This window comes from Pteropus vampyrus, unplaced genomic scaffold (genome assembly GCF_000151845.1).
Source record: "Pteropus vampyrus isolate Shadow unplaced genomic scaffold, Pvam_2.0 Scaffold4, whole genome shotgun sequence".
NCBI classification, from domain to species: domain Eukaryota; kingdom Metazoa; phylum Chordata; class Mammalia; order Chiroptera; family Pteropodidae; genus Pteropus; species Pteropus vampyrus.
Genome location: NW_011888785.1, coordinates 15332748 through 15349825, shown reverse-complemented (window position 1 = coordinate 15349825; position 17078 = coordinate 15332748). Strand labels below are relative to the sequence as shown.

The 17078-nt window shown below is 38.9% G+C and overlaps 1 protein-coding gene across 2 annotated transcripts in view; it reads right to left on the bottom strand.

Moving 5' to 3' along the window:
• Window positions 1-17078, bottom strand: part of CDK6 (cyclin dependent kinase 6) — a 216966-nt gene that overhangs the window by 55471 nt on the left and 144417 nt on the right. For both annotated transcript variants that reach the window (XM_011363667.2, XM_011363661.2), the window contains one exon: window positions 10941-11050. In XM_011363667.2, the coding sequence (XP_011361969.1) occupies window positions 10941-11050 (110 nt within the window). The remainder of the gene's footprint in view (window positions 1-10940; window positions 11051-17078) is intronic.

The window sequence follows — 17078 nt, the reverse complement described above, 5'->3', positions numbered from 1 at the left end:
AAAAATGGTGGCTTCTTGCCTCAAACCAAATATTTTTTTATCCAAATTAATGGTTGACAAATGGGACCAGAAAGACCTGAGACTACGACCAAGGTAGAACTGAGACTATGAGTCTGATTATTTTCCTAGTTAGATGAAGAGGCTAATGCAAGGGCTTCCAGAGTTAGTCCAACAAGCAGACCCAGAAGGAAAAATCTGAAGTAAAGATGCATGAGGTCTGGTGACAAAGAAGACTTAGAAGGAAGCGAGGGCCCATGCTCCATAACCTGCCTGGAAGGAAGATCAGAACTCAATATACACTATTTTCCAAGTCTGGAACTCTGCAGAATGATCTTCATGCTGTCTGTGCACTGGAAAAAAATTGTCCGAAAAACGGCTTGAAACTTTATCTTAAGATAATTTTTTTAAACTGACAAAATGAGGTTGATTCTGTCCCTGTCGATACACAACTGATAAAAAAGAAACCCACAGTAAATTTTATAGTTGAAAGAGGTCTTTTATGCTTCAAACTAAGCTTAACAACAGCTTTTGTAAAATTACCATATTCACTTATGTTTTTCTTTTGATATTATTTTTAAATAGGGGTAGAGAGGTAGGCAAGGCTTACACAAGTCTTTGTCTTGTTTTATTCTTGATACCTTTCCTAATCTTTAGAATCTCAATCCTACCTCCCACCTTAGGCTAAAAACAGAGTTTATTTGAAGCTTTTTGGTGGGAAATTTGGCTTAGCTAAGCAGAATTTTAAATATGCATGTTATATGACCCTGTAATTTTGCTTCTGGAATTCACCATACAGAAATACTTGGACAAATGTTCCACAGAATAAGCACAAGGATTTTACTGCAACGTTGGTTGTAATAAGACCACAAACAAACAACCCCAAAATGCCCATCAACGGGAAATTAAATTATGAAATAAATGAAATGACAATTATTCAGCAGTTTAAAAATAAGTTAGACCTCTATGAACTGACATAATATTATAATAGAATTATAATATAATAAAGTGAAAAAGGCAATGTACAGAAGAGTGTGGTATACAATGTAAGCCCATCTCTGGGAGGGAAATTTATGGATGTACATGTGTGCATAGGTATATCTATCTATCTATCTATGTAGATATAAATATGTAAGTTTATAAATATATATACATATATTTATAAAAACACACATCTTTGAATTTTCAATAAAGAAGATTTGGAAGTACATCCAGGGGATGATCTTTGGGAATTGGATTTTGAGATGGGAGTATAGGAAAGACAACATTCACTTTTTATACTTCTGGACCATTTGGCATTTTTGCAACCAGACTGTTTTACTTTGTGGTAATTTTTTTAAATAAAGCTAACTGGCATCTAGCTCTTCTAATTCGTTCCTTCGCTCAGCAGTTCTTGTTTCTGAAAGTGGCATTTGGAGTGAGAGATCACAGAAGCTCTCAGGTGCAAGCATTTGTTAAAGAGGACAAATTGAGGAAGATCTATCTGCCAGCGACGATAAATACATTTGCAGGCTGGCACCCAAGTGCCACTAATTCAGGGGACAAAGGCCAAGCAGTTGCTTCAGCCTCAGCTCTCTTGCTTTTACAGACAAGGGCCCCAACTTCTATAGCCTCCACCCAAACAAGAAAAGATGACAATATAGGAGGCAGAAGACTAAGAAACCAATGGGTTTAGAGTTGAAGGGCACCGACTCGTTTTTTTCTCACCCTCCCAAAATAAATGGCAAGTTACCTATTTCTTCTTTAATTTATCCTTTTATTTGATGGTTTAGACTTTCACCGCCCAGCACAGTTCATGTGGCTATTGAAATGTGTCTAGTTCAAACTGAGATGGGCTGTAAGGGTAAGTAAGATGTACATTGGAGTTTAAAGATTTAGTACGAAAAAAAAATCTCATTCATTCATATTTTTTATATTTGTTACATGTTGCAATAATAATATTTGGGCTATGTTGTGTTAAATAAAATATACTCTTCCAACTAATTTTATCTGTTTATTTTTATTCTTTTTAATGTGGCTACTAGAAAATTTAAAATTACATGATGGCTCACAGCGTATTTTCTATTGAACAGAGCCGGTTTAGAATCTTATAATTTTTCCACATAGAATATCTATATAATTAAGTGTTCAAAAAGGCACAGCAGGGTGGAGAGGGAGGCACGCACGGAAGTGTGCACATACACACACACCAAGTGTTGTGCTGCTGTCCCTCGTCTTTATGTCTGATCTTCTAGTCTTGTTTGTTACAGTTTAGTGTACCTGTCATAGGTCACAAAACTCTGCCAGTGACCACATGCGGGTCCTGGGGCAAGTCACTTGGGGGGATTAAGCAGAATAATGTATGTCAAATGCTCAGAACCATCCACAAGGATATGTAACAAGCTCTGTCAACAAATATGAGCTGTGCCAGACTTGGTAAGGGCGCTGGAAAGGCTCAAGTCCAGGTTCCACCCCGAAGGAGAGACTGTCAGCATCGACGTGTGTCTTGGTCGTGATCCATTCCCATGTGTCAAAACTCTTTTAAAATCTCAGAAGCCCAATATATACAGAAGATGGAATCAAGCTACTCCGGATAAGCTGAGTGAGGGAGCACGGAGGACTGGGAACTCCTGGACTACACAGAGGAGGGGGATCTGAGGTCGCTGTGAAGCAGTTTGAACACCGTGGATGTGGAGTCTTATCCCGGCCTCTCCATTTCACAGATGAAGACATCAGGCTCTGGGGTGATGGTTTGCCTTCAGTCACAGAGCTGGCAGAGGCAGGGCTGGAGCAGACAGAGACTTAGGTGTCCGGTTCCTAAGAAGAACACCGCTCTGTGTCACGTCATTACTGCAGCTGCGGTGGACAAACCCACGTGCACAGAAAGAATGTGGCTGGGAAGCGTGCTGCGAGACAGCGGCTGACAACGCCAGGAGCAGATGAAGCTGGGGGAGGGGGAGTGCGGCGGGGCTCTTGCCTGAGATGCAGCTTCTAGGTTTAGCTTTGGAAGATGAGAGAGGGCAGGTGGGCATCCAGGACAAGAGAAGCGCATGGGTTCTTGGGAGAAAAACCTCGAGGCATATTTTGGGGCCAACAGGTACGTCACTTTCGCTAACATATAGCTACATGTTGGAGAGAAATGTGTGCTAAGGCCAGAATAAAGCTGGGCTTCTTTAGAAGGTCTTGAGGGCCAAGGATCTTACACTAGTTTTCACAAGTTTTTGAAAAGGGGTGACAATAGGAAGATTAATTTGCTCTAAGTTGAGTGGCAGGAAACAGGAGAACAGGCTGGTGGAGTACTGCTCTGGGCTGGGTAACTGCTAAAGAAGGCCCAAACTGGGGGGATGGAAGTTGTGATATAAGGGGACAAGATCTGAGAGACCTTATGGAGACAGAATCCATAGAACTTGGGTAGATGTCAAGGGTGAGGAAGATTCCAGGGTGACTTCAAGGACCCAGCCGAGTAACTGTGGGTTCCATTAATGGGAAAATGGAAGGTGTGAGGAGGAGCTCATTTGAGGGGTCTGGTGAAGGTAAGGTGTCTGTGAGATGGCTAGTAGGGAGTCCAATCATCAAGGAACTGAAATGTGGCCCTGGAACCCATCTGAGGGTCATCTGCATCTTATCTAGACAGAACTCTTTGGGGACATCCAGGTTTGGGAGAAGGGAGATGAAGAGGAGCTGGTCAAGGAGAATAGGCAGATGCACCCAGGCGTGTGCTCTCCGCCAACAGCAAGGGCAGGCGAGGTCTTGTGGAATGAGTCATCACAAGACTCACATGCTAGAGACACCGAGCAAGAGGAGAATCTGGAGAGATGGGCCCCCTAGCGACCTGTAAGGAAGCAGCTTGAGTGCCAGTCAGATAAGCCTGGTTCAGAGCCTCTCCTCCTCATGTACTGGCTATGGCATGCTGTTTTCTGACCTCAGTTTTCTGACCTATGAAATAGGGGACAACAGTGTCCCATAGAGTTATTCTGAGATTTAAAGGAAATTATACGTTTTAAGGCACAGAATACAGTGCTTAGCTCATAGCAAGTGCCCAATAAATATTGTCTATTATTTGTGTCACTGGAAAGATTTAAGGAATGAATAAGTGGTGAAGAAGTGGAGGCTACATGTAGAGACACTATTCTTTTAAGAAGTTTGGCCATGAAGGGAAGGAGAAAGACTGAGGGCATAGAGGGAGGAGTGAAATCTTTTTCAGGATGGAGAGATAAAAGCTAGTAGACAGGGAGATCCTGAAGAGGCAAATCAGAAAGAGATGATGGATGAGGGGAGAGCCTAGGAGCAGGGTAGGATCAAGAGCACAGGTTGAGGCATGTACCTTATAAGGAGAGAGAAAGCATCCTTCTCAGAAATGGGAGAGAGGAACGAGAGAGGGCGAAGATAAAGAGAGATGTTTGAATTGAAAGAAGGAGCTCACTTTGGATAGCCTCCCTCATCTCAATTAATTGGAGATGAGGCTAAATGTCAGGTTAGAAGTGTGGGAATAGACTAGGGCTTATGGATGCTGGGAGATGAAAAGACAGGGAATTATAGCATGAGATCAAGTCTGATACTTAGGGAGGGGAGCCGGGGGGAGAGGAGACATGCCCACCAGAAGCCCAGGTGGCAACGCTGAGCAAGCATGTGTGCTCTAGTTTTCCTTATTTCTGTCCGTAAGTAGAGCTTTTTTTTTTAACAGTAGATCATTTGGATGATAATGACCTCTAAGATGCAGTGCCCCTGAGAAGTGAGCAGAGGATACAAGTTCATCAGAAGGTCTCTGATTGCTTATGTTCAGGCTGGGGGATAGGGAGGGTATAAGCTGAATGATGCCGCTAAGTCAATCAGGACCCTCAAAGTGCTGTCTCCTATGTGTAAAGCATTTCCACATGGAACATTTCTTTCTAACCTCGTAGTAGCTCTATACTTAAAAAAAAAAAATCACTGGTTTTGAATGTGACAGGTGATGCAATTACGACTGGAGAGAGGGAGTGTGAAAGGATGGCAAAAAGTAACTGAGAGGCTTTGGCAGAACAATGCCTCCAAGCGGCAGATGGATTAGATGGATTAGAACACTCTAATTCTCCTCTCAGGGGATAGAGGCTTCACAGAAAAAGGCTTGGTTTTTGAGTACCTTGAAGGAGAAAAGTTCAGGGAAGGAGGGCAGTCTGTTGCCACAGAACAGGGCTTCCAAGAGGCAGAGTGCAAAGGGTTAACAGAGGTTGAGAGCCAGAGAAGGGAGAACAAGGCTGCTCAGAACAGGGGTAGGGCCTTGGGAAGAAGCCATGGACCAGAAAAAGGGAAGCCATGACTTGGGAAGTTGGAGCGAAAGACATAATGGCAGACAGTAGGAAGGGTACTGAAAAGATAAAATCTAGTTTGTGGAGAAGACCACAAAATAAGCAGATCCAAGGTGCCAGACTGTAGAGTCACGGGGTTGGAGTTTGGGGTGCTGGAGGGCTGCAGAGCTCCCAACAGGGAGATGCCAGGCCTGATGGTGGCTTCTCAGTGTAAGTCATGAGAACAAATATAATTTTCAAATTCATGTTAAAGTAATATACACATTAAGAATAAGGTGAATCAACACCAATTACGTTAAAAAGTATGCATTCATTATTACTTAGAACTATCCTGTAGGCATTATTCAACCAAGATCAGTTCTTCCTTGGGTACCATCTCGCGCATTTCCTTACTCAAGAAAATGCTTCTGTGGAGTCTTTCCCATTTGGTTGGTGAGAGAGAGAGAGAGAGAGAGAGAGAGAGAGAGAGAGAGAGAGAGAGAGAGAGAGAGAGAGAGAGGTCTAGGAAAATATCCAAGAAGTGATAAGAAATCTCAGGGCCCAGCTGAGTGCCTGGTTTCACATGCATGTTCTGACCTAACCGGAGGAGATGGGTTTCCCCTCACAGGCTAGGGCCTGCTTTCTGGTGCCTCAGTGTTCAGGTCAGCTGGTTAAGGACCTCATTTCCTGATATCACTAAAGAGTGTACTCAAATGAGGGGAAATGCTAGCATAATAGCCAATGGAAAAATTGGCAAGGCACTCAGTGACATTTTAAAGACATTTGCTCACAGACCACTTAGCCACAAAGGACAGTTTCACTGTCTGTGTCTCAGCTACTGGGTGTTTAATTCATAGAAATCAATGACGACAAGCCTAGATAGACCACCATACATGGGGTAATACAACCATGAAGACTTGTTTGTTTCTTTCTAACAGTGACTGTATTTATTATGTTCTTTCTGGTGGCACTTGGCATTTCTTAGCTAGGGATCAGTAGAGCTGACAACTCAGAACTTCTAAGAATTACTATCTATTTACCACAATCTCCACATTCAAAGAATTAGTAACATGTTTTATTTTTTAAATGAGCATTTTCTTTTTATGACTTTGCTATAACTTAGAAAACCCCACAGCTTTCAAACCACAGACAACAGTTCTGACCAGGATCATAAGGTAACCTACAGATACTTGGAGAGTTAAAAATTGTGAATTTAATTTGCCATGAAGTTAAAAATCACTCTATCTCACCCATCTGTCCATCTGTCTATGTGTGCATCCCATCCCATCCTGTCCAATACTTCAAGCTGGCTAGGTGTCTACTGACCAAATTCACAGCAATGTTTTTAGTATTAAAATATAACTCAGTGTGGAGTAAAGATACATTACCCATGAATAAAGCATTGGAAGAGGAAGATAAAAAAATCCAGTTCTTTTCCATTTTGTAGAACTGCTGTGGACAATTATTAAACCCAGATTATAGTGACAGATGGTATTTAAACTCTCTGGCTCTTTGTCAACCACTATCTGCCTCAAGACTCTTTTTTATTGAATTAATATTTCCTAGATATTTCATTTTAGAATAGAAGATACACACTCTTTAATATCACAGAAAATTGGTCAACCTTTCCAACACAAGCGAGACTGGAAATCAAAGCTGTTAAACGTGTGGTTTGTTCTTGACTTCTCTAAAATCATTGCTGCTACATTGTAATAACAAACAAAACATTCCAGAAAAAAATATGGCCTTGCAGGTAAAACAACAGCACTGGCAGAAACATGGCAGAGTAGAAAAATCAAAGGTTACAGAGTCAAGTGGACCAGGGTTCAATGGCTCTGCTACTTAAGAGCTGTGTGTCCGTAGACATGTTATTTACCATAATTGGGGAAGGCTCTATTTTTTCATCTGGAAACTGGTTAATAGTCCTCAGAATGTGGTTTTAATGAGATAATGCATGAGAAGGATCCTGCTCAGAGGATCCTTCCTATAAAGGTTCACCATTGTAGAGGATGGTGAACCTTGCTGATGTATAAAAAATTACTGCTCAATGATTTCATATAAAGAACTCGGATGTGACCTTGAAGGCAGGTTTAATCCTGGCTTCTAGACTTCCACTGAGAAACTCTTTCCCTCTCTGGTAACAGTCTTTTCCTTACACCCATACATAGAACCCTACACTTCCTAGTACTCGCCCCAGCTCTGGGTAATTAGTCATGCTTGCAATGCCTCTCTTCCCCACTAGGATTTGTTATCCCTCTAGAAAAGGGCTTTGCATATAGTAGCTATTCAATAAGTTATTTGTAGACTGAATGAAGAACACCTGTTACAGAGTTTCCAACATGTGACAAGTACCACTGGTGATATGTGAGATGATTTCAGGGGTTGATCATGGACTAAATTTCTTAATAACTTTACTGTATTTATTTTAGTGTACATCAGACAAATGAATAACTGGCTCATCAAATCTGTGCTTTAATATATTTTTGTTTAGGATGAGGTTAAATAAAAAAGTAAATTGATTTAGGGTAATAAAAAAATTAAGTAAGTATAGTTGTTATAACTATGGCAGAAACCATGATGTTAAAAAAGATGACAAAATTTGGGAAGTCTGCTTTCAAAATCCATGGTTTGTGAATTTGCAGCTGGACACTGTAACAACTGGGTCAACAGTGAATCAAGAGTCAAGATGGAACAGGTCAAGCAGGGGCTGGACCCCAGAACACAGCTGATATAAGTAAAAAACATGCACGTTCAGATATCTGGCTGTTATCATAGGAAATGCCAAACGTGAACTGAGCAGGAACGAGGGTCAGACCCCATGGCCATATTTAAAGTCACAGCCAAACTGGCAGGAACTATCTAAGAGACAAGGCACCCACCTCAGGAAGGGTGTGTGGTGGGACCCAAGTTATTCTCCTTGAGCCTTAAAGGCACTGCATTCTGAAATTGCTTTTGCCTCCAAGCAATTATTTCTGTTTCCTACCTCTCTGCAAGGCTCCAAGAGAGGAGGTACTTTCTTTTGTGCACATTTGAAGAGCCAGTGGGTCTCTACCCAATATCTCACTTTCTCAGCAAACTGAAGCAGATTGTTGCTATCGTCAAAGGACCTTTCTCTGAGCCTCTCACATTCCAACATCCCCCTTCCCAGAACCAATGCTGGGGTGAAGAGACAATCCTGTCATCTTGGATTAGAACACAGAATGAATTTTCCCATAGGAAAAAAATGTTATAACTAGAAAATAAGTTTCGATGAATTGGTACAAGTAATGTTTCTTTCATATATGTTCCAGGTTATATAGGATTCTGCAAGCTAGACTGGGAACCAGAATATCTATTACATTATCACGTCAGTGGAAAACGTTTTAATGGTATAAAATAAAAATTCAGGTTGCATTTGTTCCATAGGTGGTGAATACCTATGTGGTAAAAATACCACAAATTCCTCACTAGTGAATACTTAACACTATACATCTTCTATTTTATCTTTCTTTTTCACATCTTTCAGAAAAATATTGGTTTTTATCACCAATTGCAGGTGGTTTTCAAGTCTTGTACTATTGAAAAAGAATTCATCACTCTCTCGCCATAACAAATAGACTCTATCTTTACATTTGAGGACAATTCTAGATACATAAATGTAATTCCAATAAATATTTCTCTAATCAATTCTCAGCTGCACCAAGTTATTCCTGGGACGAATTGGAATGACAGTCTTAACTCTCACCTGGCAATACTGACAGGAAATTATTCCTGGTTCTGACCGTAAACCTTTAACTGATGTTTTCCACACTTGTCTGATGAAAAGAATAACACGAGCACTTTTAAAAACAAAAATGCCTGGCTCCAGCCTAGTTCTGAATCAGAATTTCAAGAGAGAGGTCTGGGAACTGAATATTCAAAGACTGCCCATCCCTGGTGATCCTGTCACCCAACACAGTGGTTCTTAGCCTGGAGGGTGAATGCAGATCATTCTGGAGGGCTTGTTAAAACATAGGTTGCTGGGCTGCAGCCCAAGAGCTTCTGATCCAGTCATGCTAAGGTATAACCTGAGAATTTTCTTTTCCAACAAGGTGCCCAGTGATACTGATGCTGCTGGTCCAACAACCACACTTCCAAAATCACTTATAGGAATACCTCGGTGATACTGCGGGGTGGGTTCTGTACCACCGCAATAAAGCAAGTATCACAATAAAGTGAGTCATAATCTTTTTGCTGGAAGGTTTTACCTTCAATTTGTAAAGAACGCAACAGCTGTGAAGCGCAATAAAGTGAGACACAACAAAAGGAGGTATGCCTGTATTTAGTCTGTTTGGCAAACACTGTAGTCGAATTCAATATTACTTTCCTTCTTTCCTCCTCAGTAGAAAAACACTATTTAAGAATTCAAAAAAGTTCTTTTGGAATCATACCCCTGCTACTTTTTAGCTACTTGATGTTAGACAAATAAATTTACAACACCTCTGTTATCTCTTATTCTGAGGAATTAAAAGGTAACATAAAGGAAGTGGTTTGGTCCTGTACTTGGCACACAGTAAACCTACATCAAACATCTGTGTACTTTGGTATCCTTGCCATCCATGATCTCCTTTTGTGAGTTATAGATAAATCTACTGAGTTCTAGAAATAGGTCCCAAAATTTATTACATGCACAAAACTTCATTTAATTCAAACAAAACAAACAAACAACAAATAAGAAAGCAGTGGCTGACTACTTCTTGTAAGCTATCATATAGCTGTGTTTTGAACATAGCTTGTCCAATGGGAATACACTCAGCTTTCCAATTCACATTTTTCCATAGAAGTAAAAATAGAAAACAAAGAGAGATTAGATTATAATTAGGTTCTCTGTTTAATTTTGCCCAGGCTGAATTTAGTACCCAGGTATGGATTATTTTCCTGGCAGATTTTATGATATTGTTTGGCTAATTTTTATGACCTAAAAATCAAACAGAGGAATCATAGATTCTCAGAGTCAGAAGAAGGCCCTGGAGGTCATCTAGCCCGCCCACCCACCCAGTCTATGAATACTGCTGAAAACACCTCCCTGTGTGGTGGTCAAGTCTCTCCGGACTCTATTTTCATAAACTCCCATCTCCTCTACAGATAACTGTCTGATAGGTTTTTTCCCCCTTCTGAGCAAAGACTTTATTTCTGTAATTTAAATATCTTTGGTCCTAGTTCTGCTCACTATAGCGCCCAAGCATGTCTAATCTCTCTTCCACATGACAGCATTTAAAGTATTCTGAAGTAGTGCTGACATCTCCCTTGCCTATTCCTTTTCAATCTAAACATTCTGTTTTTTCAACTATTCTCACCATCAAAATTTCCATATACTTAGCCCTGGTCCTCCACCTGTGGACAAAGTCCACTTTGGGGATATTTCCTCACTAAAAAATACTATAATATGCTTCATGGTCACCACGTCCTATTATATTGCCAACAAAATCAAAATGAATTGTAAGAAAGGTGTTCCCTTATAAACAGAGTTTCTAAGAGCTAGAAGCTATGGTCATACAAAACAACACTGTAGGGACTGAGATGGTGGCTTCGGGACAGGCCTGGAAGTGGTAGCCGGAAGCAGGTGCATCTGGATATCATGACCCTACCTGAAACAGAAATACCATGCTGCCACTTAAATTACCGAAGACCCAGAATGTTTCTTTGCAAAGAAGACAGAGTGAAACAAAGGTAATTTCTTACTTTCTACGAAACATTTCTGCAAATATGCAGCCAACGCTCCAGAGGTCCACGGGGGTGGCGTAGCTGGACTGAAGCAAAACTTCTGGAGCTCGGTACCACAGCGTGACGACCTGCAACAGCAAACGAATCTGAGTGTTAGCAAGGAGGGCGGGTCAGCTGTTTGCTTAGACTCCTCATCCTGGTGCTTTAATGCCAAGATTCAGTTCGGAAAGATCACACGGGGACACTGAGATAGAAGCAATAGGGAACGAGGACTCATTGCCGACAGGCCAGGAAATGACATCATCCCCACAACCTGAGTTCCCAACTCAGACTGTGTGTGTCTTATTAGGAGGGTGAAATAACTGAGTTTCGGAGAGGAAAGCAAAGGCTTAAAAAAAAAAAAAACAAAAACACCAAAACAACTTATCTTAAAACAATTGCTTTTTTTCTTAAGGAGCTTAAAAAAACAATACATGGAAAACAGGTGATGGCAACAACTCGAGCTCTATTCCCAGGTCAGCATTATGGGAAATTAGAAGGTAATTCCTGTGGCTGCTGGATGGTGACCCTGAAGTCTACAGAGCACCCAGGATAAGTCAAAACTACTCTTATCATGAGACTGTGGGGAATTAAAATAAAGCCTCCTTCAATGCTGCTCTTTTCAGAAAACAGTTAAAAAATGAAGAACTTAAGAGAAATGTGTAACCCAATTATTAATACCATGTGAAAAAGTCGTTCCGAGGAAGGAATTTCAAAATGGAAAGAGCCCCATTTAATACAGAGCACTGTACAATAACAGCAGAAACAAACACAACTGTAATGATTCTGCCAGGTTGAGAGGTGAGGAAAGCATATCATTAAGGCTGTAGATTTATAAAAGTATATAGGGATTTCAAATGCTTTTTCTTTGAAGAGAGGGTGGAGCAGATTTTTTCTATAGATGCCTGACATGAAAGTGTATTCTTTACTGTCAGATAAGGAATTCAATACGTAAATTTATTACACAAACATTTACTATTATCCAGATTCCTGTTATCCTTACTTACTATTTTGTCTAATTGTATTTTTGTTGGTGTCTATCTAAATTTCTGATATTCTGCTTTATGTATTTTGATGCTAAATATATTTGGTGCATTAAAATTGCAGTAGCAAGTCTCCAAAACTGGCTGCCATCGATTTTCTTTTCTCCTTGATGCACACATGGCCCCTCCCACCAAGGGATAAAGTCTAATTTGCCTTCCATTGAACCTGAGTTGGCCTTAGTAACTTGTTTGATCAACAGGGATGGTTGAAGTGATGTCTGAGACCGCCACAGCTAGGTCACAAGAAACCTGATTGCCTGGATCTTTTGAATACTTGATCTTGAGATCTTCCACTTGGAACCCAGCTGCCATGCAGTGAGAAGCCCACAAAGACATTCTGGTCAACAGCTCTAGCTGAGCTCTCAACTAAAAGCCATGTGAGTGAGCCATCCTGGACACTCAAGCCCAACTGACCCCGCCCCCCCGCCCCTCTAGATGACTGCAGCTCCTGCCAATGTCATATGGAGCAAAGAACTGCCCAGCGGGGTCCTGTCAACCCACAGAATTGTGAGTGATAATAAAATGGTTGTTGTTTTAAGTTTTGGGGTGATTATATGGTATATCTAACTGAAACAAGATTTTTGACGTGTTCTTCCTCTTCATCTCATTCAACATATTTTGCTTTGAATTCATACAAAGGCTCAAGATTTGTTTAAGGCATATTTGGTTGATATCTAATAGAGATGGTGGTCATGTAGTAGAAATTGAAAAGAAGAGAAACAAACCCCAAGCGCACAAACCCACAAAAAACAAATACCCAAACAATGTTACTCAGTTATCATTTGGCTCCATCATATCTTCCCAACATCATCTCGCATTGTATTTCCAAACCCCTTACAGTTTAGTCACACAGAAGACCGCACCACCGGCTCTCAGCCCTGACTGTGCACCCGAATTATCCAAGGGGACTTTAGAAAAGCATCGGTGTCTAGCCCTTACCTCGCTTTCACTGAATTAGGTGTCCACGGGTGGGGGCCCTGGACTGGTTTTTCTTTTCTTTTTAAGTTCTTTGGGTAACTCTAACCCTTGGCTAGGTTTGAGCACTGTTATATACACATATCCCCCAGCTCCAGTTTCCATGCTTTCATTGATGCTGTTCTCCTCAGCTGGAGAGCTCTCTTTCATCCCCTCCACATGCAGAAATTCTACTTAGCCTATAAAGCCCAGCTTTGATGCCATCACCTCCCTGAACTCACTGCCACCTGAAAATGATACCTTGTAATAAGTTCATAACTTGGTTTGTCCAGGGGGTATGGACTCAATTTTATTCACGCTTATGCCCGCCACAATTCCGTGCACGTAACAATCGAGGTTTAACAGATACCAAATTAACGATTTAACGGCAATCATCCCTAGAAGATAACTGGGCAAAATTTAATTACCAGTCATTCTCCACCACCTCCCCGCAACCCAGAAAAGGTACTTACTACTTTTTCTAAGCAGAGTGTCCGATTCTGAGCTCTAGTTTTTAGTTATAATTTATTTCTGTTTTACTAACATTTCTCGCTGGAGGAACACTTTTCTACTCTGATACACTGTAAACAAAAGTGCAGGTGCAAACTGTCCTTAAAGTTCCATTTGAGTGGTTTACAGAAATACACACACAGACTTATCTTCTCGCCCCAATTCTTAAGTCTAGCCTAACATCATATAAGATGAAAAGTTTAATCTGAATACAGCATTATTTTAAACTGTTTTCTCAAGAGGCTGTCATTTCTGATTGATTATCCATCCCAAACTGCTTTGGAAGAACTATCTTTATTTTCAGTACTTTAATCAGTGATACTTATTATAATCATCAAATAAATGTTTTGACAGCTAAACTAATAACAATAAAGATATGTTTAGGAAGTTCCCTTCTGTTCCTTTTAAAATTAACACTCAAAATAGATAATGAATTTTTATCAAATAGTTTTAAAAATGTTTTTTAATAATAACCATATGATCATTCCCTTTTATTCTATTAATAATATATTAATTACATTAATACATTTCCTAACATTTTACCTTGTCTTCTTGGAATGAATCATTCCTAATCATGGTTTATTATTCTTTTAATAGACTCTTGGATTGTATTGGCTAATGTTTATTTAGGATATTAACGTACATTCATAAGTGAGACTGATCTATAGTTTTCTTTTTTGTGTTAAGTTTTCATGTTTGATATTGGGAATATGTGAGTTTTCCATCCTTTTCTATATTCTGAAATATTATAAACAACATAGGAATAATCAATTCCTTGAAGGGTCTGGATCTTTCTTAGCAGTTTATCTTTAACAATCTTGTGAATTTCTTCTTGGTAATTAGTTTGTTCAGCTTTCAACCACTTTTTTGAGTCAATTTTGCTAGTGATAATGAATTTCTCTATGAAAACCTTTAAACCAGATTTTAAAATGTATTGGCTTAATTTTGTACCTGTATTTTTTTCTAATTATTTTAATATCATCTGCTTCCTTGCTGTATATTTTTGTTTTCTCTTTATATCATTCAGGTTTTCCAGGAGTTTAGCTACATTATTTATTTAAAAAAACTGAGATAGAGTTTTATTTCCATTTTGAGAGAATAATTGTTTTACTTTATAATTTGTTGACTTCTAGTTTTCTCATTTTTATTAATCTTTGAATAATATGTGATTTAACTTTAATTTTCTCTTAAAACAAGAGTAAACTAATTTGAAGAATAAATTATTTATAAAAGTGTTTCAAAATTTCCATATGGTCGGGTTATTTATGGTTATCTTTTAATTGCTAAATTTCTAGTTTTATCGTATCATAGTCAGAGAATATAACCTGTACAATTTCTACTTGGTAGAATCTATTATTGTTTTCTTAATGACTATGCACATACTTGGTTTTTGTTCCATAGTGGATAGGAGAGTATTCTCTTTCAAGTGTAAAGTTCTTTATTACCAAGAGTTTGTCTCACACAGATACTTACTTATATTTTCCTATCCTTTGTCTAACTCTGAAATAGAATTTGAGTTTTTGTTTTCTTCCTCCAGAATCTCCTTGTATTTCTAAGGATTTCTGCCTTATATACAATGGCCTTATGTTTTTGGTTAATAAAATTTATGACGACAAAAATATTATCATGATAATAAGAGTTTAGATGATGGTAGACATAAAATATAAAATAAATACACAAATTCTAGTAAGTCTGTTACAAAATATAATGGAAAAAAGATCCCATTCACTATAGCAACAAGAGCTGTATATCGCTGAGAAATAAAAAAAGCACTATCTATATAAATAAAATGATATACTATTGTTAAAGAACATAAACTAAATATTGAGACAAACCATGGCTAAGATGGGAACAAGCTATATGGTAAAGATAATAGTCACTCCTATATTGACACAAAAATTTAAGATAATCCAATGATTTTGGTGAGGAAATTTAACTTTGACAGTAAGGTACCTCTGGCAGAATAACACTTAAGAACAGCCAAAAATGGTTTCAGCAATAAGGATGATGGGGATTTATGCTCTGTTATCAAAATATACTCTAAAGTATAGCAAATAAAATGGTAGTACTAACAGATTACAAGAAGAGTAAAGTCCAGAAAGAGATTGGTATGTTTATGAGGTTTAACACTCTTACATGTGCCTAAAATTCATCTTAGTGAGAGAGAAAATATACTTCAACATGTGAAAGCAAGACAACCGGCCATCTATCTGGAAGGAGGAAAGTTTGATCCCTACTTTACACCATCTATAAGAAGAAAGTGTATGTAGATTAAAGATCTAAGAAGTAGAGTTAAGAAATGTATTAGAAGAGAATAGAAGAGGACTTTGGGATATGGAAGCCTTTTTTAGCATGAGGAGAAATCTGGAAGCCTGACATGAAAAGATTTATAGATACAGCTATTAAAAACTGAAATCCTCTTCAGCAAACACTGTATATAAAGGCAAAGGACAAATGACAAACTGGGAGAAAACATCTAAAACAAATTACATCGATAAAACATTAAAACACAAAAATGGATAAAAAATATGAAAAGACAATTCACAAGAAGAAAAAACTATCAAAGAGACTCAATCTCTTTAAAAGAAAGGAAGAAAGAAAGAAAGAAAGGAAGAAAAGAAGGACGAAAGGGAAAAAGTCATCACAGTAAAGGGCCTGATTGGCAGAAATGAGCAGAATGACACCGTTCAGAATTGGCCATGGTATAGGAAAACTGTCTTAAATCTCAAACTGGCACAACCATTTTAGAGGACAATCTGACAGTATCTATAAAATTAATAGTGCCCATGTCCCTGTCCAAGTTTTACTTGTGGAAATTTACCTTACAGGAATATTCTTAGTATACAAAGAGCTATTCAAAAGGATGTTTACTCTATAATAATTTCCAACAGGGGGATAGTATTTGGTCATTAAAAAAGATGAGCTAGCTTCCATCCTGCTCATTCCTGCTCACACTCAAAGATGTCCATGATATACTGTTAGGTGAATAAATAAGTTTTGCAACAGTGTGAATTATATTCCAATTTTTATTAACAGGTTATGTGTGGGTATAAATGTAATAATCATACATGCATACGAAAACGCCTTCCAGGGCACATAGCTTGAAATGGACATCAAGCTTTAAATGGACAATGGATACAAAAACATGGCAGGGCAAGAGATAGAAAGTTGGAAGGAAAAGAGGGACTGAATGATAACTTCAGAGATGCAAGATCGATCACTTGCTGTCAATAAGCACACTTTAATAGCTGAGAAAATGGAATTTCAGAGAGGTTGGGTAATATGGCCAGAACCTCGGAGCTCAGAAGTGGGAGGACTGGGATTCTCACTAGGACTGACTTCGACCCTGTGCTCCTTCCTCAACATCCAACGGAACATCTTTAATTCAGCATTCCAAACATCCACAAATCAATAGGCAAACATACAGGCTGTAATTAAATAACCAACAGGAAAAGATTTTAAATTTACTTTAAATATTTAATGTGAACTTTTAAAAGGGTTTGCAAATCTTACAAACTCAGCTATCCTTTGGGGTTAAATGATTTCTATTTTTTAAAAAAAGGTTTAAGAAAAAGGTTTTTATACTTCAAAATTTAGTTCTGGACCACAG